The sequence below is a fragment of the Vigna unguiculata genome, chromosome 5 (genome assembly GCF_004118075.2).
Source record: "Vigna unguiculata cultivar IT97K-499-35 chromosome 5, ASM411807v1, whole genome shotgun sequence".
NCBI lineage: Eukaryota > Viridiplantae > Streptophyta > Magnoliopsida > Fabales > Fabaceae > Vigna > Vigna unguiculata.
Window position 1 is genome coordinate 5,544,623 of NC_040283.1, and position 19,447 is coordinate 5,564,069.

At 30.6% G+C, this 19,447-nt stretch overlaps 2 protein-coding genes across 6 annotated transcripts; both read left to right on the forward strand.

The window, feature by feature from the left end:
- Positions 1-6,379: 6,379 nt before the first annotated feature.
- On the forward strand, positions 6,380-8,662 carry LOC114183713 (ATG8-interacting protein 1). The gene is made up of 2 exons (XM_028070829.1): positions 6,380-7,216; positions 8,246-8,662. Exons 1-2 carry the CDS (start codon positions 6,380-6,382, stop codon positions 8,348-8,350), a joined length of 942 nt encoding a protein of 313 aa, XP_027926630.1. The 3' UTR covers positions 8,351-8,662.
- Positions 8,663-13,474: 4,812 nt separating this feature from the next.
- LOC114183101 (origin of replication complex subunit 5) lies at positions 13,475-18,943 on the forward strand. Of its 5 annotated transcripts, XM_028069969.1 has the most exons (6): positions 13,778-14,527; positions 15,740-15,897; positions 16,564-17,427; positions 17,513-17,938; positions 18,088-18,394; positions 18,505-18,943. In XM_028069969.1, exons 3-6 carry the CDS (start codon positions 16,592-16,594, stop codon positions 18,556-18,558), a joined length of 1,623 nt encoding a protein of 540 aa, XP_027925770.1. In that variant the 5' UTR covers positions 13,778-14,527; positions 15,740-15,897; positions 16,564-16,591; the 3' UTR covers positions 18,559-18,943. The 5 variants fall into 5 exon arrangements, with proteins under 5 accessions (XP_027925769.1, XP_027925770.1, XP_027925766.1 ...); XM_028069968.1 differs by lacking the exons at positions 13,778-14,527; positions 15,740-15,897 and adding an exon at positions 13,475-13,566; XM_028069965.1 differs by lacking the exon at positions 15,740-15,897 and having other exon boundaries at positions 13,779-14,527.
- Positions 18,944-19,447: the final 504 nt, after the last annotated feature.

Sequence of the window (19,447 nt, forward strand, 5' to 3'; positions counted from 1 at the left end):
TGATTATGGGGTGATTCACTTTGGATAATATGTGTTGATTTGTAATAATTTCTTTCATGTGGTTCATACCCAAGTGGGTTAAACATGTCTGATTTGTTGGTGATGACTTGTGTGCATCCAAGTGATGACCTATGTTGCATTTTTTGCAATCATGTTGTTTAACTCAATTTTTTGAACTTCCATATTATATTAGTCAATAATTGATTATTGGGTGATTCACTTTGGATAATCTGAGTTAATTTGTAATTATCTCTTTGATGTGGTTTCATAGCTAAGTTGATTACACTTGTATGATGTATAAGTGATGACCTGTTTGCTCACAAATGATGATCTGTGTTGAATTTTTTGGAAGCATGTGGTATGACTCAATTTTTTTGATCTTTCATGTCGTACCAGTCAATAGTTGATTATAGGTTGATTAAGTATGGGTAATATGCGTTGATTTGTAGTTATTTATTTCATGTGGTTTCATACCCAAGTGGATTAAACTTGTACGAAATTATGTCTCTTTATTGTTTTTCCTCTTCATGTATAGTTACTCATAAAACTTTATGAATTTTGATTCAATAGGTTGTTATATTATGGCCTTTTGGGTACCTCAACATCACACTTAGGAACATTGTCAAGGCAAATAACTAATCTTGAAACAAATATATGTCTTTTTTAATTCATACCATGTCTTCAAGTCACACAATATAATCATTCATGACATTTGTAGGTTTTCAAGTATGACATAACTCATCCAACTGAAGAAGAAGTTAAAACTTCTATGCCTGTTGTGCGACTTAACTATGTTGTCAAACAAAACGTGGAAGCCAATGCCCAGACTAGTATAAATTCCAATCCGAACGCAAATGACAACACAAATATGGGACCCAATTTGTAGCCCAACATGCAGCCTACTAACACTGCTAATGTGGAGGATATACTGCAGAGGATGGTTCCTCCATCCACCAATATTCCATGTGTTGAGGTTGGGGAGAGCTCCAAAGTTCAATCTTCTGTTCTGGATAATATATCACTTACGTAACTCATGACTGTTTAATGTCTTCAATTTTTAGGCTATTTATTTTTAACTTTAGTGTTTCTGTTGTTAATTTTAATTTTCATGACATTGTTGGAAAGATCTACTACATCTATGATATTAAACTTATTTTATCACTTTGATATCCATGTAAATTCACTGTCAGTTAAACTTATTATATGATTATCTATGTACTATTAATTGTTGATCACCGACAAAGATTTTGCACACCTTCAAAAATTTTAATCTATGAAAAAGGTTTTAGTATGAAACTCACTTACAATCAATCACATAAATAGAGTAAAATATAATGTAGGATACTGCCTATGATGAATCTGTGGGAAAATTGTGGTACAAGTGGAACATAACATACATGCCAACATTGACAATAATAAATGGTTATCAATCAAGTATTAAGTGCTGACCTACAATAAACATTTTGCACACCTTCCAAATTCGTGGTCTCTGCTAACATAAATCCAACGAAAATAAACCTTACCAAAGTAGGTGTGTGATAATTGATAAAAGAGGAAAAACATCATAACTATGATAATTTTAAATAATGACCATTTCACTATTAAGTGTTGATCTACGCTTCACATTTTGTACACGCACATAATCTAAGGTATTTGGGTAAGGGTGTCAATAACTACTCCATACTTAATGAAATATAACACCTTTATTGCGTATATGAAACATATTGAACAACAACAAACTACGAGTGGGATAATTCATCAACAACTCCAACATGATATTCTTCTTATCTGTATTCAAATTATATGATGACTCGAGAACTATTAAGTAGTGACCTAGTCCAAAAATTTGCACATGTACAAAAAATCTGGTATGAAATTAGAGTAAACTTTTTTGAAGAACATTAATTTTGGTATGGGTTATTTAGTTCGCAAGTTCTACATCACATATTATATATTAATCAGGTGTGTTATAATTGGTAAAACATTCAAGACATGATAACTCTCACATTTTTAAATGTAGATCATTCATATATTAAGTGTTGACCTGTGAACAACATCTTGCACATAATTACTTATTTGTGATCTGTGTGGTAACCAATATTACTAAATTTCTGACCACATACGTATTCATTATTCACCTACTATAAAATTTATTTGCACTCAATGAAAATTAGGATGAACAACTAGAGATGGCAAATAAACCCGTCCCCGTGGGTATTGCCCGAACTCGTCCCCGTTTTGACGGGGAATCCCCGCATTGACTGGGTATGGGTATGGGTATGGGTATGGGAAATCCCCGATTTTTTCAATTGGGTATGGGGATGGGGATGGGGATGAATATATCCCCGCCATAATACCCGTCCCCGCCATATTTCCATCTTCGTTTAAATTATTAAAATATTCACAATTAATTAAGTAACCCTATATATTCTTTTTATTTTTTATTTCTTCTAAATATTTGGTTTGTCATGAAACTCATTCGCATCTCCAATATATTTTTTATCTTATCATAATCTTTATGTAATTATGTTAAAATGATGTATGTCAATTAAAAAAAAATTATGTCTAACATTTGAATATTTATATTATTTTTTAATATTTATATTTATTATATATTTTTCTTTCACATGAGAATGTTTAATACTCTTAATTTAAGTGTTTAATAGCATAAACATTTCATTTACTTGGTAATATAAAAAAAAATCTTTACTTATTATTATTAATTTTTATTTCATTTCAAGAACTCTTTTATTTCGCTAAAACAATTTTTGTTATTTCTCAACCATTGAGTATATATGTTGATATTTGAAAAGTTTTCTTAGATCTCTAAGATATTTTTCGTCTTATCATACCCTTAATTATACATTTGTTTTTCTTTGTGCAATTCTTTCCAATAGTCTCCAAATTGTTTATAAGATACACATTTGTTAATTTTTTAATATTTTTATTTTTGTTTATTTTCATCATGTAGAATACTATTTCGATAATTTTTATCTAATTATTTTTTATTTTCTAACTCATTACAATCATACTTTAATTTTTTCACTATAATTGTATAAATAATTTTTATTTACTACAATATAAAAATTTAATGTAATTGTCATGAATATTTTTTTATCACCATCCAACATATATTGGAGTTTAAAAAATACAATATCTATGATAAAATTTTATTATGTTTATTATTTGTTCTTTGCGTCGTTGTTTTTATCAACCATTGAGTATATATGTTGATATTTGAAAAGTTTTCTTAGATCTTTAAGATATTTTTCATTTTATCATACCCTTAATTATATATGTGTTTTCTTTTGTGTGATTCCTTCCAATAGTCTCCAAATTGTTTATAAGACACACATTTGTTAATTTTTTAATATTTTTTTTGTTTATTTTCATCATATAGAATACTATTTCGATAAATTTTATCTAATTATTTTTTATTTTCTAACTCATTACAATCATGCTTTAAGTTTTTCACTATAATTGTATAAATAATTTTTATTTACTACAATATAAAAATTTAATGTAATTGTCATGAATATTTTTTTATCACCATCCAACATATATTGGAGTTTAAAAGATACAAGATCTATGATAACATTTTATTATGTTTATTATTTGTTCTTTGCGTCATTTCTTTATCAACCATTGAGTATATATGTTGATATTTGAAAAGTTTTCTTAGATCTCTAAGATATTTTTCATCTTATCATACCCTTAATTATATATTTGTTTCTTTTTGTGTGATTCCTTCCAATAGTCTCCAAATTGTTTATAAGACACACATGTGATAATTTCTTAATATTTTTATTTTTTGTTTATTTTCATCATGTAGAATACTATATAAATTTTATCTAATTATTTTTTATTTTTTAACTCATTACAATCTTACTTTAATTTTTTCAATATAATTGTATAAATAATTTTTATTTACTATAATATAAAAATTTAATATAATTGTCATGAATATTTTTTTACCACCATCCAACATATATTGTGGTTCAAAAGATACAAGATCTATGTTAAAATTTTATTATTATGTTTATTATTTGTTCTTTGCGTCATTTTGATCAAGTGATGTATTATAACTTTTATTAGTGTATAAAATATAAATTCATTATAATTTTAAAAATTGAAGTAAACAAACATTTAAAATATATTTTAATTTAAATATTTTTTTCCTTTTATATTTTTTTAAAAATATTTTTTCCTTTTATAATTTTTAAAAAAATATTTTTAAAGTTTATCAACTAGGTTTCATTAATGTTTGCAAATTTAATAAATGTTTTGGTTCTCATTAAATTTTATTTGGTATTCTAATCTAAAATGTAAACAATTATAATTTATTTCAAAGTATTTGATAACAAAGAAACAACCATACTCCTAATATTGAATATTTGATAATATTATGTTTCCTTTACCGTAATTTATATTATTTTATAAAAATTAGTTAAAATTAATATTAAAGTAGTAAGTAAATGGGTACGAGTATGGGTACGAGATTATACCCGTTACCCGGTGGGGATGGGGATGGGACAAAAGTTTGATACCCGTTGGGTTTGGGTATGGGGATGGGGATGAATTTTTTTTACGGGGATGGGTATGGGATAGTGAAACCCGTCCCCGCCCCGCCCCGTTGCCATCCCTATGAACAACATCCAGCTAGAACTTCATATAAACCACTCAGAATTTCATAAATCAATGACTAAGCCAAACAAGAAAATTGTCATAAATCACTTCCACAATGTCTAAACATAAAAAATACCAAATTTAGCAATATAAATCCTAACTACAACAAACATAAAATTTCTAAATCAACTACTTATGGCGCTTCCTCCCACTAAATGTTGCAAAAGGAGTTCTTATTGCCATACTCTTGACACGCATCCGAGGACCATCCCTTTGTCGCACATACATGTTGCTCTGTTCGGATTCTTGTGCTTCCTTTTTTGGAAAATGAACTTCTTCCACATGACCCCTCTCACCAGAATTGCCAAATTCAATACAGCCCTTGGGGTGGTTGGAATTAGGTGTTTGCGAATGACCAACACTTGGTTCACCCAACTCAGAAAACTTCATTTTGCCCTGCTGATGTTGGCGTTGGTTCTTCCTCTCAATCATCATTGCATTCAAGTCTACAAGTTCTTTTTGCAATTTCCCTAGCACACTTTCTTGATGTTCAACAGATTTAATTAAGTCAACTATTTTAGTACCCTTATTTCAACGTCCATATACCTCAAAACCTTCTTTAACGAAGGAATTGGTCAGCTCTTCTGCAGAGGCAGCAACATATGCAACAACCTGAAACAATTCACAACAACCTTCAATCAGTATAGATGACACATTTAAGAAAAAAATCGAACAACAAAATACTCACATGATTGCAAAAAATGCAGCATAGGTCATCACTTGGATGCACACAAGTCATCACCAACAAATCAAACATGTTTAACCCACTTGGATATGAAACCACATGAAAGAAATAACTACAAATCAACGCATATTACCCATACTTAATTACCCTATAATCAACTATTGACTGCTATAGTATGAGTTCAAAAAATTGAGTCAAACCACATTATTGCACAAAATGCAGCACAGGTCATCACTTATGATCACACAGGTCATCACAAAAAAATAAGACAGATTTCATCAACCTAGTTAGAAAACTAGTATTCATGCACCTATCAAAGCACCAAAATCACAGAAACGAAAAAATAACACAAACTTACCAATCACCGCCTAAATCGAACAATTGAAAGCACCAAAAATCCTAACTTCGCAAGCTTTGTCTTTTCCCTTTTTCTTCTTCGATTACAGTGTTGTGGTCATTCACCTGTACAAGATAGATGTTAAATTTGCCTTTAAAGAATAACTCACTCGACTATGCCACCAAAAACAAAAAAAGAAAATCTCAGTTCTTTAACCAAAAAATCCACAACGATGATTTCAAAAAAAAAAAAACCACAAACCTGTTGGCGTAGTGGAGAAACGCACAGAAAAAAAAAATAGACCTACGAACCACGATGCTGAATCGAACAATGGAGAGCAACAAAAGCCCTAACTCTGGGAAGATCGTCTTCTCCCTTCGTCTTCTCCCTTCGTCTTCTTCGATTTCACTACAACACACGTCTTCTCTCTTTTTCTCCTTTCTTCCTTTTCCCTTTCTTTCTTTCTTTTCCCTTTCTTCGTTTTTGCTTACTCTGCGCACACCCACTCTCCAAAGAAAACCTAGCCACGTCTGAAGTAAAATGGTTTAATAAAATTAATTTTAATTTAAAAAATAAAATCCACCTATGCATGCCACCTCGTGGAGTCAAAAAATAAGTGTACTTTAAGTTGAATTAGAATTTGATTTCCATTCTTCTGATGAAGACGAAAGATGGCAGACAATGAAGATGGAGGGGACAAGACTTCTCGTGGGAATGAATGGGAGGTTGTATCTCTCACGGCATCGACATATGCAGCTGCTCCTGGTCCTGATGATGTTGAGATGAAGGATGAGGGGAGAGAAAGTTCATTTGTACCGGATGAAGCAGAAACGTCACGTGCTTTATTCATGTCTGGTCACTTTGTCTTTCCACCCAGTCAGCATGAAAACTTGCCTGTGGAACCCGATTATAGTGAGATTCATGATGATTCTGGAGACAAAGATGTTAACTCTGATGAGACTGTTGGAGAAGTGATAAGACCAAGTGGAAAAGATGAAGAAAACTTGACATTACCAGGATTGGAGGTTTCAGAAGAGTTTGAGGGAATGCGTTATTTTGATCAGAAAATCAATAGATTATCTGTTCGAGGTAAAGAGTTTGAGGAAGGTACAACTCTTCCAGATTTTGGTTTGACTGAAAAGGGGGAGATTATGTATGATCCTGCAAAATACACTTCTTTCCAAGGTGAAACAACAATTGGTGGTGTAACAGCATATGGTGAAAGCATAGTTGAGCCTGAAACAACTGAATCCGAAGGTTCAAACGTGTCTCCTGATTTATCACTGTCAAAGAACTCTTCCAAAGATGATGAATACAACACTTCAGATCTTCCCTGTGGAGCTTGGTGGAAGCGAAGAGCTGCCTCCTTATATGCTCATGCCAAAGAGACAAACGCATTCTGGTCTGTTTTCGTTGCTGCTGCTGTGATGGGTCTAGTAATGCTCGGCCAACATTGGCAGCAGGAAAGAGCTTTACAACTTAAATGGCAAATCAGTATAAATGAGGAGGTATATCCATTATCATCATGCGTTCTTAGAAACATTTTATGTTAGCATATTTGATTTCATAAATGATCAGAAAATATATGTATATGATAAATGGTGTAAGGTTGTCCAAAGTCGTACATTATTCACAAGCTAGTCGCTGCTCTAATGTGTTATAGACAATATGCTTCATTGATTATATGACTCTAGTAATGCACAATGGACTCATCATTAACCAGTATGTCACTATATAACACTATTATGTCATTGACACTGGACAAAATCTGATATTGGTAATGCAGTGATGAATAATAATGAAGATATTTTTTAATAGGCTAAAGTTTATTGATTGAAGTTTGGAATTGGGGAAAAGATTTACTCAAAACCAAAGTACAGGAACAAAGCATCAGAATCATGAGTCATTGACCCTCCACCCCGATACATTGCAATGTCCCAATCTTTTCAAAGTATCTTGGTTGCCCAGTATTTATGTATTTAATATACTTACCAAAGCAACTTTCATCTTTCTTATTCAGCAACATGTTTTGAGCTGTACCTTCTATCCAAAAGAATAAATTTTTAATTCCACACCGCTGCAATGGTTGTGTATCATCTTCACCTGTCCATCTAATTAGTCTAGCTGTTGAAAATCATGTGACGTCCTTTGTATCTTTATGGGTCGTTAACAATGTCTTAAGGCCTAACGACCATGTGTGCTGATTTTTATACCAGAATGAACTTAATTCCACTGTAATTTGAGAATGTCATACTTAATTTTATGAGCAATGTAATGTAATTATTTATTGTCCTTATCTGAAACATTAGCAGTGGTAGAAGAACTTCTGAAAAAAAATTTATCTTTGACTTTCCCTATCCTTTAGAGAAGCATAAATCTTACTACATATTCAAGGTATTTTTTGTCAACTTGAGGCTCTACTTCATCGGCAGAAAGAGTGCCACGAACTCTTTTTTTGCAATTCTCTCTAGCTGCTCGGTTTGATTTCTCGTATTACTTCAAAAATACTAACATTCTCCATCTTAATGCTCCCACAGGTGAGGAGCAGGGTGCTTGCTCCCATTATTCGATTCAAAGATGTGATTGTTGGTGGCCACCGTCGTGGCTCCTTGGTCAGGGGAAGCTCCTCTAGTGAAAGTTAAAGTACTTGAGGAAAAGGTGGCTAAGTGCACGTGCATCCTATCCCTGTGGTAAGTGAAGATGATGACGAAAAATTATATGAGAGAGGTTGAGAATGAAAAGTGCTACATTTGTGAAATCCAGGTTCGGTAGCAGGATTGGTTGACCTTTCCCAGTTATGAATGTCAGTGACCAAACATTATATGCTGTGGATTTTCTTCATCTTTATTCAACTTGGTAAGTTATGTATTTTGATAATGTGAAATTGGCAGTTTAAACACGAAAGATGTAAATGAAGTGATTGCTTGAATGGTGAGTATTTAGTTTTTCTTTGACTCTGACGGCTTCGGGATCTCGCAAACGAGAGTGAAACCTCAGTTTCTAAACTATAATAGACTGCATGCTGTGGTTACATGGTTATGAATTGATAGATATCGTTGAATAAGGATGCACACATGAGAACAACTACACTCGTGGTGAAGTGTTGCTCGGTTCCAACGACATGTTTTAAGTGGACTTGTGATTAAGGGTACATTGATTTTCCTGTAAAACATCTGATTGAACTGGTTCATATGATTCACCAGTCAGTTCATAAAGGCTTTTGTGAATAAATTCTCTGTTTTATCACTAAAGTATTGTTATTTTTCAGTTTAATAGATTTTTTTTTTGTTTTCAATATTTGTAAAATTTATCTCGATTTTTTACAATTTGGTTTTTATTTTAACTAAAAAATGTTAATGTGGTTTATTTTGTTAATATTGCTTCAATGACTAACAAAAGAGTGGAACCTGACACAGATATGGAATTTTCAACTTAGATGGATGCATGGTCTTTTTAATTATTTACTGATGTGAAAAATATATTGTGAAAATTGAACACAATTAGTTTCTTATTACTATTATGAAAATAATTATATTCTTTTTAACTAAAATGGAATTGAATTGAAAATTTGAGAAAATAAATATGAAAAATATTAGAAAAAATAACCTTATTAAACATTTTTTTTCTCTCCTAAATGGTAAAACTATGTAGTTTTCAGAGTATAAAAACTCATAATACTTACCCTTGAAGTATTGAAATTTTCATTAAACTGGTCATTAAATTGAAAATTCACAAACACATTATTGCACGTAGATTTAGCGAACGGACCTACTTTAACACACAATCTGACGAATCACAATTTCATTTTGGGATTCGAATGTATTTAAAGACTAAGATGCAACTTTATTTATACTGTTATATAAAAAAAAATTGATTGAAAGCTTTACTCTTTAATAAAATAAAATAATATTTTTATTCATATAATATGCAATAGAATTTCTTTTACTAAAAGATAATCATATAATTTTTTCACTGGAAAGTACCAATCTGAGGAAGCTTAAGTATTTTTCCTAGTTATGATCATAAATTTTAAATTTGAATTATTTTAGTAACTTGATGGGTGTGGACTATTGGATCTAATGTATTGCAATTCCCATATTTGTGGACTGGAAAAGCATGGTGGTCATGGAGAATCTCTTTTTCTTGATAGCATTTTATGTTATTTCGTGTGAAATTAATACCATACAGGTATAAATTTTGTAGATACACCTATAAAGAAAATAGAAGCTGATTTTCTTTCTCTTATTCGCCAAATTAATTTCAATTTCTTAATAAACATTCCACCACCTTTCACTAAATGAAGAGTTCTTACTTTTAAAAACTTCTATAAGGATAAATGATGAAGATAGTCTTTATATATGTATTTTAAATGTCCTTTTATTTGAAGGGACATTTAAGAAGAGAAAATAAACTAAAGGGTACGATCGAAGTCAATAAACATTGCAACTGAAGTTAAAATTGAAACTAATTTGTGTTTAGGTTTACTACTTTCTGATAATTTAACTTTGGATTAATCAGATACAATAAAAAAAATGACAATATTAGAATTGGCGACTTCAATATTAGTGGATGGAGGGGAAGTCAGTGACGGATCTTGACCAAAAGCGTTGGAGGGATCAAAGTAATATAATTTTGAGATCATTAGATTCAATCATTAGTATAATACTTAAAAATGACTTCTTTAACTGAACAGTTTTTATCATTAGTATAATGCTTCAAAATATGTGAAGATGTATAATCTATCTTGTTTTAGTCAATAATTTATTTTTCATCACTTTTAAACAACTAATTTATTCTTTCATTCTTTATCAATATACTTTTTTTGTAAATAATACTAAAAAATAATTAATCATAATCTAATAAAAAATTGAGACATGTAATTATTAAAAGAAAAATATATTCATTATTATTAATACATAATACACTATTATTTTTTTCTATATTCATAAAAAAAATAATATACAAAAAGCTCATGAAATAAAAAAAAATATTTTCATTATCAAGTAAGACAAGAGACGGGAAAGGAAGATGATAAATGATAATTATAATGAGTTTATGTATAACTTTAAAAAACAAAAACAAAAAAAGACATATGAGAGTGAGAGATTATTACAATTTGTGAAAAATAAAAAGACAATGAAAAGGAAAATAAAAATTATGTTAATAAATATTTGGTTTAATTACTCTTTTCATTCATATTTTCGTTTAAAAATGTTAAGTTGGTCCTCCAATTTTTTTAGTTTCAATTTGATCCCGATTTTTGAAAAAAACTGATGTAATTCAGTATTTTACGATTAATTTCGTTAAATTCCTCCAAACAAATGAATGATCTTTTCATTAAAATTGAGACTCTTAATATGGATGATTTTCTTTGTTGGTGTAATTAACCTAATCTTAGTGTCAATTTTTAAATAAAAATAGGGACCAAAAGAAAAATTAAATCTAAATATTTTTATTTTTTATTATATTTAATTTTATTTTTTATTATGTATTTACATTAAATGTTATGTTTAAATAAAAGAAATAAAAAATTTAATTTTTATTAATTTCTAATATCTATTACATACAATTTAAAAAATTTTAAAAACTTTAAAAATTTTAAATATCTTTTTATATTTTATATATATATATATATATATAAAATAAAAAATTTGGGGGGGCTAGGGAGGTGGAAGTGCAAATGAGGTATTTAGGAAACACTACAAGAAAGAGTTTGGCAACAATTTATATTCTATTAAGTATATAAATGGAGCTCAAAAATTAGGAGTAAGAACATTTGAAAAAGTTTGGTACAAATGACTAAATATATATAATATTATTAATGTTAAAACGAGAGGTAGTTGAATTTTGTTAACTTTAAATATATGATGTTTATAATAGATAAATGTTTTATAATACAGAAATACAATAAAAAATTATGTAATTTTTTATATTAATTTATATATATATATATATATATATATATATATATATAATTTTTTGCTGATTAAAAAAAACGTCAAAATGAGAATTTATCATTAACATCATGGTGTATAGGGACATGCATGAATGAAATGTAACAGAACAAGAAAGTATTGAGAAAACGTTGCAAGACAATGACTCATTTAATGTTATAACAAGAAAGTATTAAGAAAGTTCTTGAAGCAATGTAATTACAATATAAGGTGCATACTTGTGTTTGGTTGAGATAAAGCATTATGACTACTTTAATTTTGTAAACAGGGTTCATAGACTTCATTAGCAATTGACAAGTAAATGTCATGTCTGCCATTAATAAATTGTTTTTATTATATGATGATAGATGAGTGAGTTAATCTAATTTTTTTTTATTGTAATACAATAAATATATTAATTAGTTTGAGAAAGAAAAAAAAAAGACATGTTTAAATGAGCTAATTCACCAAAATCACTGATTTCTAATGAGTTAATCAAGTTACCAAATTTTTATTTCACTATAAAATAAAAAATATTAAATTATCTTATTTTTAAGTCTTCATTTTCTATTTTTATATCATTTAGATATTATTAATACCCTTTTCCACTATTATAATTTTTTTTATTATAGAATAAAATAATGATATGATTGAAATTGAAAAAAAAAAAGCAAAGATATTTATTTATCTTATATTTTTTTTATATAAAATTAAGTTAGATAACTCTATCTTTTAAAAGTAAATCTTAAAATGCAACTGATCATGATAATGCTTATATAGGATATTTGTTTGTTTCATTTCAAGATTGAACATGAATGAACTTTTGATAAGTTTAACTTTAAAAATCATATCTAATATATTTTGAATATAAGTTAAACAATTATGACCTGATCTAGTTAAAATATTCATTAAATATTTATATTTATATATTAGTTATTTATTAGTAAAATTGTTTCTGAAATTTAGTGTTTGACCATGGTAATTAATAGTTATCATGTGATCCACTTAATCACCTCAGCTTGACCATGGTTATATTTGTATATTACAAAATTATTTGTTAAGCATTCTTATTTTTTAAAAGCATAAATTAAATAGAATTGTAACGGATATAATATTTAAGATGGTAGTTTACCAATGTCATGTGTTAATTAACAACTAATTACCATGTCAATGCTATCTTAATTTAGATGAATTAGGATCCACGGTTGAGAAAAATTTAAAAGAATCCAAATAGATGTGTAATAGATGTGTAATAAGCTGTTTTTTTAATACCACTTATATACACAAATTCAAATTACTACTTTTGTTTCGTATAGTCTTTGTTCTATATCTAAACTAAATCGTGACAAATGAGTTAAAAAAAGTAACTTTTTGGTTTTTATTCTTGCTCACAATGATATCAACATGTAATAAACTTATTATGTTCAAGCTTTCTACCGATCTCAAATTATAAAATAAAAATAAAAATTAGTATATTCAAAAGTTAATAAAATAATCAAGTTTATTCTTTGTAATACAAATGATAACATGTAAGTAAATTAAAGAACAATGTATTAATTATATCATGTACTTAATATAATAACATATATAATTTTCAATAAAATCGTATATCTATTATATACATATATTAAAATAATTAATAAAATATAATATAATATATAAAATAAAAATTAATTATATAAATACATTAATATTTTGAAATACTCGTATATAAGACATTTTGCGTATTATTTCGTTTTAAAACCATAATATCATTGCCAACACTAATATAGGAGCAAAGAAAATATAGGAGCCGACCCAAAAAACTTAGGTCACTTTTTTTTACGTGTCGATTGGTTTTGGCGCCATCACTGTTGAGTTTGCAACCCAAACCCACAATTAAATACTTTGCCCTCTCCCATCTCTTCATTCATTTCACCAATAAGGTAACTTCTCTCTCTCCCCCTCTCTCTGTTCTACACAGTTTTCGTCCTCTAACGTACAGATTCTACTGCATGTCCAAGATTCTCAAATGTTGCTATGTTTTTCAAGTTGGGCAATTTCTGTTCTGTTTATTTTCTCCATTGGGATGTGAAATATCTACTATTTTTCTTTTTTTTTTTCTTTTTTTTTTTTTTTTGTTGTGGGAGGGATCAACAATGAAAAGTTCAGTTTTTTGAGAGTGGGTCTGAAAAATTAGGAATTGGAGTGTGACTCCAATCTTTGTGCTTGAAAGTACACTTCAATGGGATGATGCCCAATTTATCAAGTGAGAAATATTGTCGGAAAATTATTTTCTTGGACAAAGATGGATTATTATTACTTGGCATTAATTGCTCTGAGTTGGGTCGGATTAGAGATTGATTTTCTTGGCTACGTTGCTTCTACTTTGACCCCAATCTTTGTGCTTGAAAGTTAACTTCAACGGGATGATGCCCAATTTATCAAGTGTGAAATTTTGTTGGAAAATTACGTTTTGTATAAAGATGGATTATTATTACTTGGGATTAATTGCTCTGAGTTGGGTCGGATAAAAGATTGATTTTCTTGGCCACATTGCTTCTACTTTGTTTTCTGGGTTTTCCTTTCTAAAGTTTATTGTTGTGCTGTTACACAGCGCTTTCATTATTTTTATTATCTGTTTGAGTCGATTAGTGAATAATGTTTGAGAGTGATGAAAAGCAAAAACATAGGAGGGAATAATTACTTTTTACATCCTATCAAATTTCTTGTAGTACTCCATTATTCTGAATTTTATTTTCCCAAACACATTAAAACAAATCAGGATATTTTTTTTTTGTAAGACAATCACCCCTCTCTTCCATTCTATCTATCCATTTCTGTCCATCCCACAACCGCCAATTCCCTCCATTTCAAAGCAAACCCCTTTCTTATCTCTCTTCTCAGGTACTCAATCCCCTCTTCCTCCACCTCTTCGTCTTCTTCTTCCTCCCTCGCTCTTTCTTGCTCTCTCTCTCTAACACATGGATTGCCTAGCTCTATTTGAATGCAAGAAAACTTTTCCCATTTTATCTTTGCCACATCTTAGTGCCTTTCGGACATTAGCACGTGGTAAATAATCATAATCGTGGGTCATCTTCAAAATGTGTTTTTTTTTTTTTGTGACCCCACGTAACCTGTATATGTTTGCTGTTTTTGCTGTTGTTGTTGTTGGGTTATTTTTTGTTTTGCTAGCTGGGGATGATGTTGTAACAAAAGATGGTGTTAGTGATTTTGTTTTGCAATGGTAAAGTTTAGGTTATTGTTTTTTTTTTCAGTCTTTAATGATTTCTACTGGAGAGGGGTGATTGTAGTGTTGTGGGAATGGGAATTCTTGATTAGATGGGGAAGTGCTTTTGGTTTACTGCTTGAGTGGTTGTTTTTATATGAGAATTAATGTAATATAATTGGAGGATGCTGGGTGATAATGAAAATTTGGTGCTTGTGAGGTTTTATGTGCTTTAAGTTCTTTCAAGAAGGTAAAAGGAAGTTCTAACTTGTGATTGTAAGTTTATGTAGAATTTTTAAAGAAGAACAAAGTTTTGGTTAGATGAATTTAAGGGTAGCTTGCTAGGGTATTCTGCAATTCTTACATACGAGGTTTTTTTTTTTTTTTTTTTTTGAGAATTGGTGCAAGAGGGTGCATTAGGTGTTATTAATTTCTGGAAATGAATATCTGAAGAGGTTGTTTGACATGTGAAAGTACTATTAACTATTTTTAGCTATAAAACTAAGAAATTTACAAGGATATCTTATACACAAATATCACACAGCTTATAATGCAATGTTTGATCACTATTCAAAAAACCTATATGAAAATAGGACTGTTGTTTGATAAAATCATTATAAGTATTTGCATGTACATATTCGTGCAGCAAAAGCTGTGGGTTTAAACTCTTTATGTAGATACATATTTGAATAGCAATAAATTCATTTTTAAAGAATTTAACATTTTGGCACTTTGTTACTGTCAACATATGTATGGTTGAATTTTAAGTAGTATATGTTTGCTTACATTTCATTAATGGTATTTTCTGCTCGTAGTGACTTCTTGTTCTGGTTCTTTACAGTTGTCGCTCAAAACTTGCTAAATTATTCTCCATTCTTCACTTTCTCAAGTTTACATCTGTTTTGCAAATACTTTTACGGACCACGCATATGAGTGATGTTGCTGGAGCTTCTTAATCCTTATTGCTAAATAACTATGACAACTGGATGATGCATTATCTGACTGTCTGGATTTGAAGTTTACATTAGTGAATAATGTTTGGGAGTGAGTGAGTGAGTTCGTCTTTAGATTCTTCACCCACACTATGACAGCGTTCTTTTAAGATCTTCACATATTTTGATTTTTTGGAAATTTTCTCATTATTTTCCATGTAAAAAGATGTGAATCCTTAAGTGGAGAGTTATGTGATCCAGTTGTTGTCAGATCAAGTTAATGTCATTTACACGCTGTATTTTCATTTTTGTTTTAGATTGATATCACTGAAATCATTAATATTTAGATTTGTTCTTGAAAGGAAACTTCCATTTCATACTAAATTTTTTTTACTGTCTGACATTAATCAATGCTTTATATGAATGTGAATCTGTGTAGTGGTTTTTTAATGCTTACCTGAGTATTCATTGGATTGGATAATGTACTCATGTTGATCGAGGCCACTTAAATGGTGGATTGAGGACCCAAAGGTTGCATATAGAAGAAAAGGGGGAGGCGCAGGGGTTGTGAATTTTTGATGTATGAAGTGCTATTAAATGATAATATAATATGGTCTTTTCATACTTGTGCCTGGTTGAACTTTTTTATTATGATATTGGGCTGGGTTTTGGGTTACCATTGTGTTGTTGGTATAATATGTCTGGCAACCAACAATTTGGCATTCATACTTGTTGGTGTATCCTCTTCATTGATTTCTAATTGATGGTTTCATCATTGTCAGAAATTAAGGATCGTTAGCGGTTGAGACAATGGATAAAGAGAAAGTCTCACAAACCCCAAAAAGAATGACAAGGTCTTCGGCTTCATCTCCGACTTCCACTTCAAATAATGCAATTGCAGCAAAAGTAAATAGCCTTGAACCTCTGACAATCAACGACCTTTTAGTTGGAGGAGATCCAATCAGTCTAGATGACATAATTTCCAACTTTCCTGGTAGAAGAAATCAGATTCTTGAGATTGTGCGTCTTTTGGGACCTTTGAATTCACCAATGCTTCCTTTGTTTGTATATGGAGGCCCTTGTACCGGAAAAACCAGTATCATTCTTCGATTGTTCAGGCATCTCAAAAGGCCTCTTGTTTATTCTAGTTGTAGGACATGTTATAACCAGGGTATCTTGTTTGAATCTATTCTAAATCAGTTATTTCTCCATAGAAAAAATTCTGCCAATGGTTATGCAAATGCAAAACGCTGTGACAGACCGTCTGATTTTGTCAACTTTCTTCGGGAAGCATTGACCAATGTTATAAACAATCTCAAAGAGAAGTCAGAGAAGTTGGTCTCAAATAAGATGACACAAGAGAAAACTGGAAACATGATCTACTTGGTGTTTGACAATTTTCATCTTGTTAAGGAATGGGATAAGAATTCTACTATATTGCCCCTGCTGTTTAATCTCTATGATATGCTAAAGATGCATGAGGTGGGTCTGATTTTTATCAGTAGTACTTCCGCAGACACATTTTACTCCAACATGGGATATGTAGAGCCTATCCCCGTTTACTTTCCTGATTACACAGAAGGTGATATTCGTCAAATATTATTGAGAAACCAAGCGAACCAGAAGCTTTATTCCTCATTTCTCGAGTAACATACTTTATCCCCATATCTCTTTCCATTGTCTGCTTTACATGTTTTCATATAGTGAAGACTTTTATGTCTTTTCCTGCAGTGTAGTTCTGAAGTCTTTTTATGGAATTACAAAGCAAGTTGGTGATTTGTCTGCCGCCTTAAAGCCACTATATGAAAAATATTGTGAACCTTTAAGTGATAAGGGAAAAGGAGTTGCTCCTGATCAACAGATGAGGCGAAGGCTACTTGCTCATATCAACCCTCATATTGGCCCCTCTTTGAATGAGATATTTAAGGTTTCATCCCTTTCTTCTACTGAAGTGGAGACCCAGAAAGAGGAAAAGCGGAAGGGAAATCCCAGGAGATTGGAGAAATCTGAAGAACTTGGCAGTCTTGATTTTCATATGTCTACTAGTTCAAAGTATCTTCTGATTTCAGCATTCCTTGCCTCCAGAAACCCAGCTACTCTTGATGCTTCACTTTTTGATTCCAAAGGTGGTTCTGATAATCGAAAGCGGAAGAGAAAGTAAGTATGATGATTTGATAATACGAAATATGTCTTGTTATGACCACAAAGTGGCATGATTTAACACTCTTCATCATTGTGAATGTGAAACCTTTTTCTGGCCTTTCCCATGTACTCAATTTTCTGAGTTGTGCTTTTTTCATGTGTAGGCCCTCTGAGAAAGCGATGGAACGGAAGGAAACTTTGGAAGAGGAGCTACTAATGAAAGGGCCTGGAACTTTTCCATTGGAGAGGTTATTAGCCATCTTTCAGTGCCTTGTATCAGTCGGAGAAGATGATGAAGAACCAAACAATGATGGATTTGGAGTTGAGGGTGGCAGTGGTGGACTAATGTCTGATGTTCTTTTGCAGCTGTCTAGTCTCTGCAATGCCAATCTTATATTCAAAGGTAGAAGCTGTCCAATTGAGGGCTCAACTCGTTATCGATCAACCATTTCCGAAGATCTGGCTTTGAAGGTGACATCTATGTCCCCCCCTAACCCTCCCCTCAATTCTTTGGTATTATTGTTTATGTAAAGAGATTAAATATACTACTAACAAAAAGTAATGCTTTCAATTTTCTTAAGCAGGTTGCAAGGAGCCTTAAGTTCCCATTATCAAAGTATTTGTATAGAAGTTAGTAATATTTGACATCAACGTTTCACAAAGCTGGGATATCAACTTTTTCTGCCTAGTGCTTACAACCTCTACTGTCATCAATATGAAACAGATGGAATCTCCTTAGAATGCTTGAAGTGAAACCAATAGTGTAGAGTGGTTGTTGAATGTGTTGTGGGCGCGGGAATTCTTTGTGACATATTTTTCTGGTTTTATGTTTACTTGTAGATCTGCATTTACATTTTTATTTGAAGTTGTTTACATCTTAACTTGTAAGAAACATTGTAGATGTACCTTAATTTTTGAAACAATCTTTAATGTTGGGATTAGTATTGTAAGATTTGGCAGGAAAATTCTTGTGTTTGTTTCTATGAATTACAATGAAAGATGTACGTGTTTATTGGGAAACCAATTAGTGTGTTATCAGTTTGACCATTAACTGAACGTTCTATCGAAAGCAGTCAAATCGCGACTCAATTGAACCGATTCAAATCAACCAAGCACCCAAAAATTGGTAAACAGGTTTTCATACGCTAGTTCCCTGCTGAGTAGAACATTTTTATCACTATTAGCCATGGTTGACAACGATAATGTTGTCAATTTAATTTATATTCCTGTCTTAATTATTTTATTAGTATGAATTTCAGGGCAGTATGTGTCTAACTATTGTGAAATGAACTCATGGATGTTATGTACACAGATGCATACTATGTTATATGGTTTGTTAATTTGAATTTATCATATTTTGTCATTTTATAAATTATATGCACGTTGATACTTAAAAATACTAATTCTAACACATTTTTTTGTTAGTAACGAAAAGTTTCTAAAAATTACAGAATTATAACAGATATTCATTAAATAAGTTGTAAGACTGTCAAGACTCAGAAAATTTTCAATCAATTGGAAAGA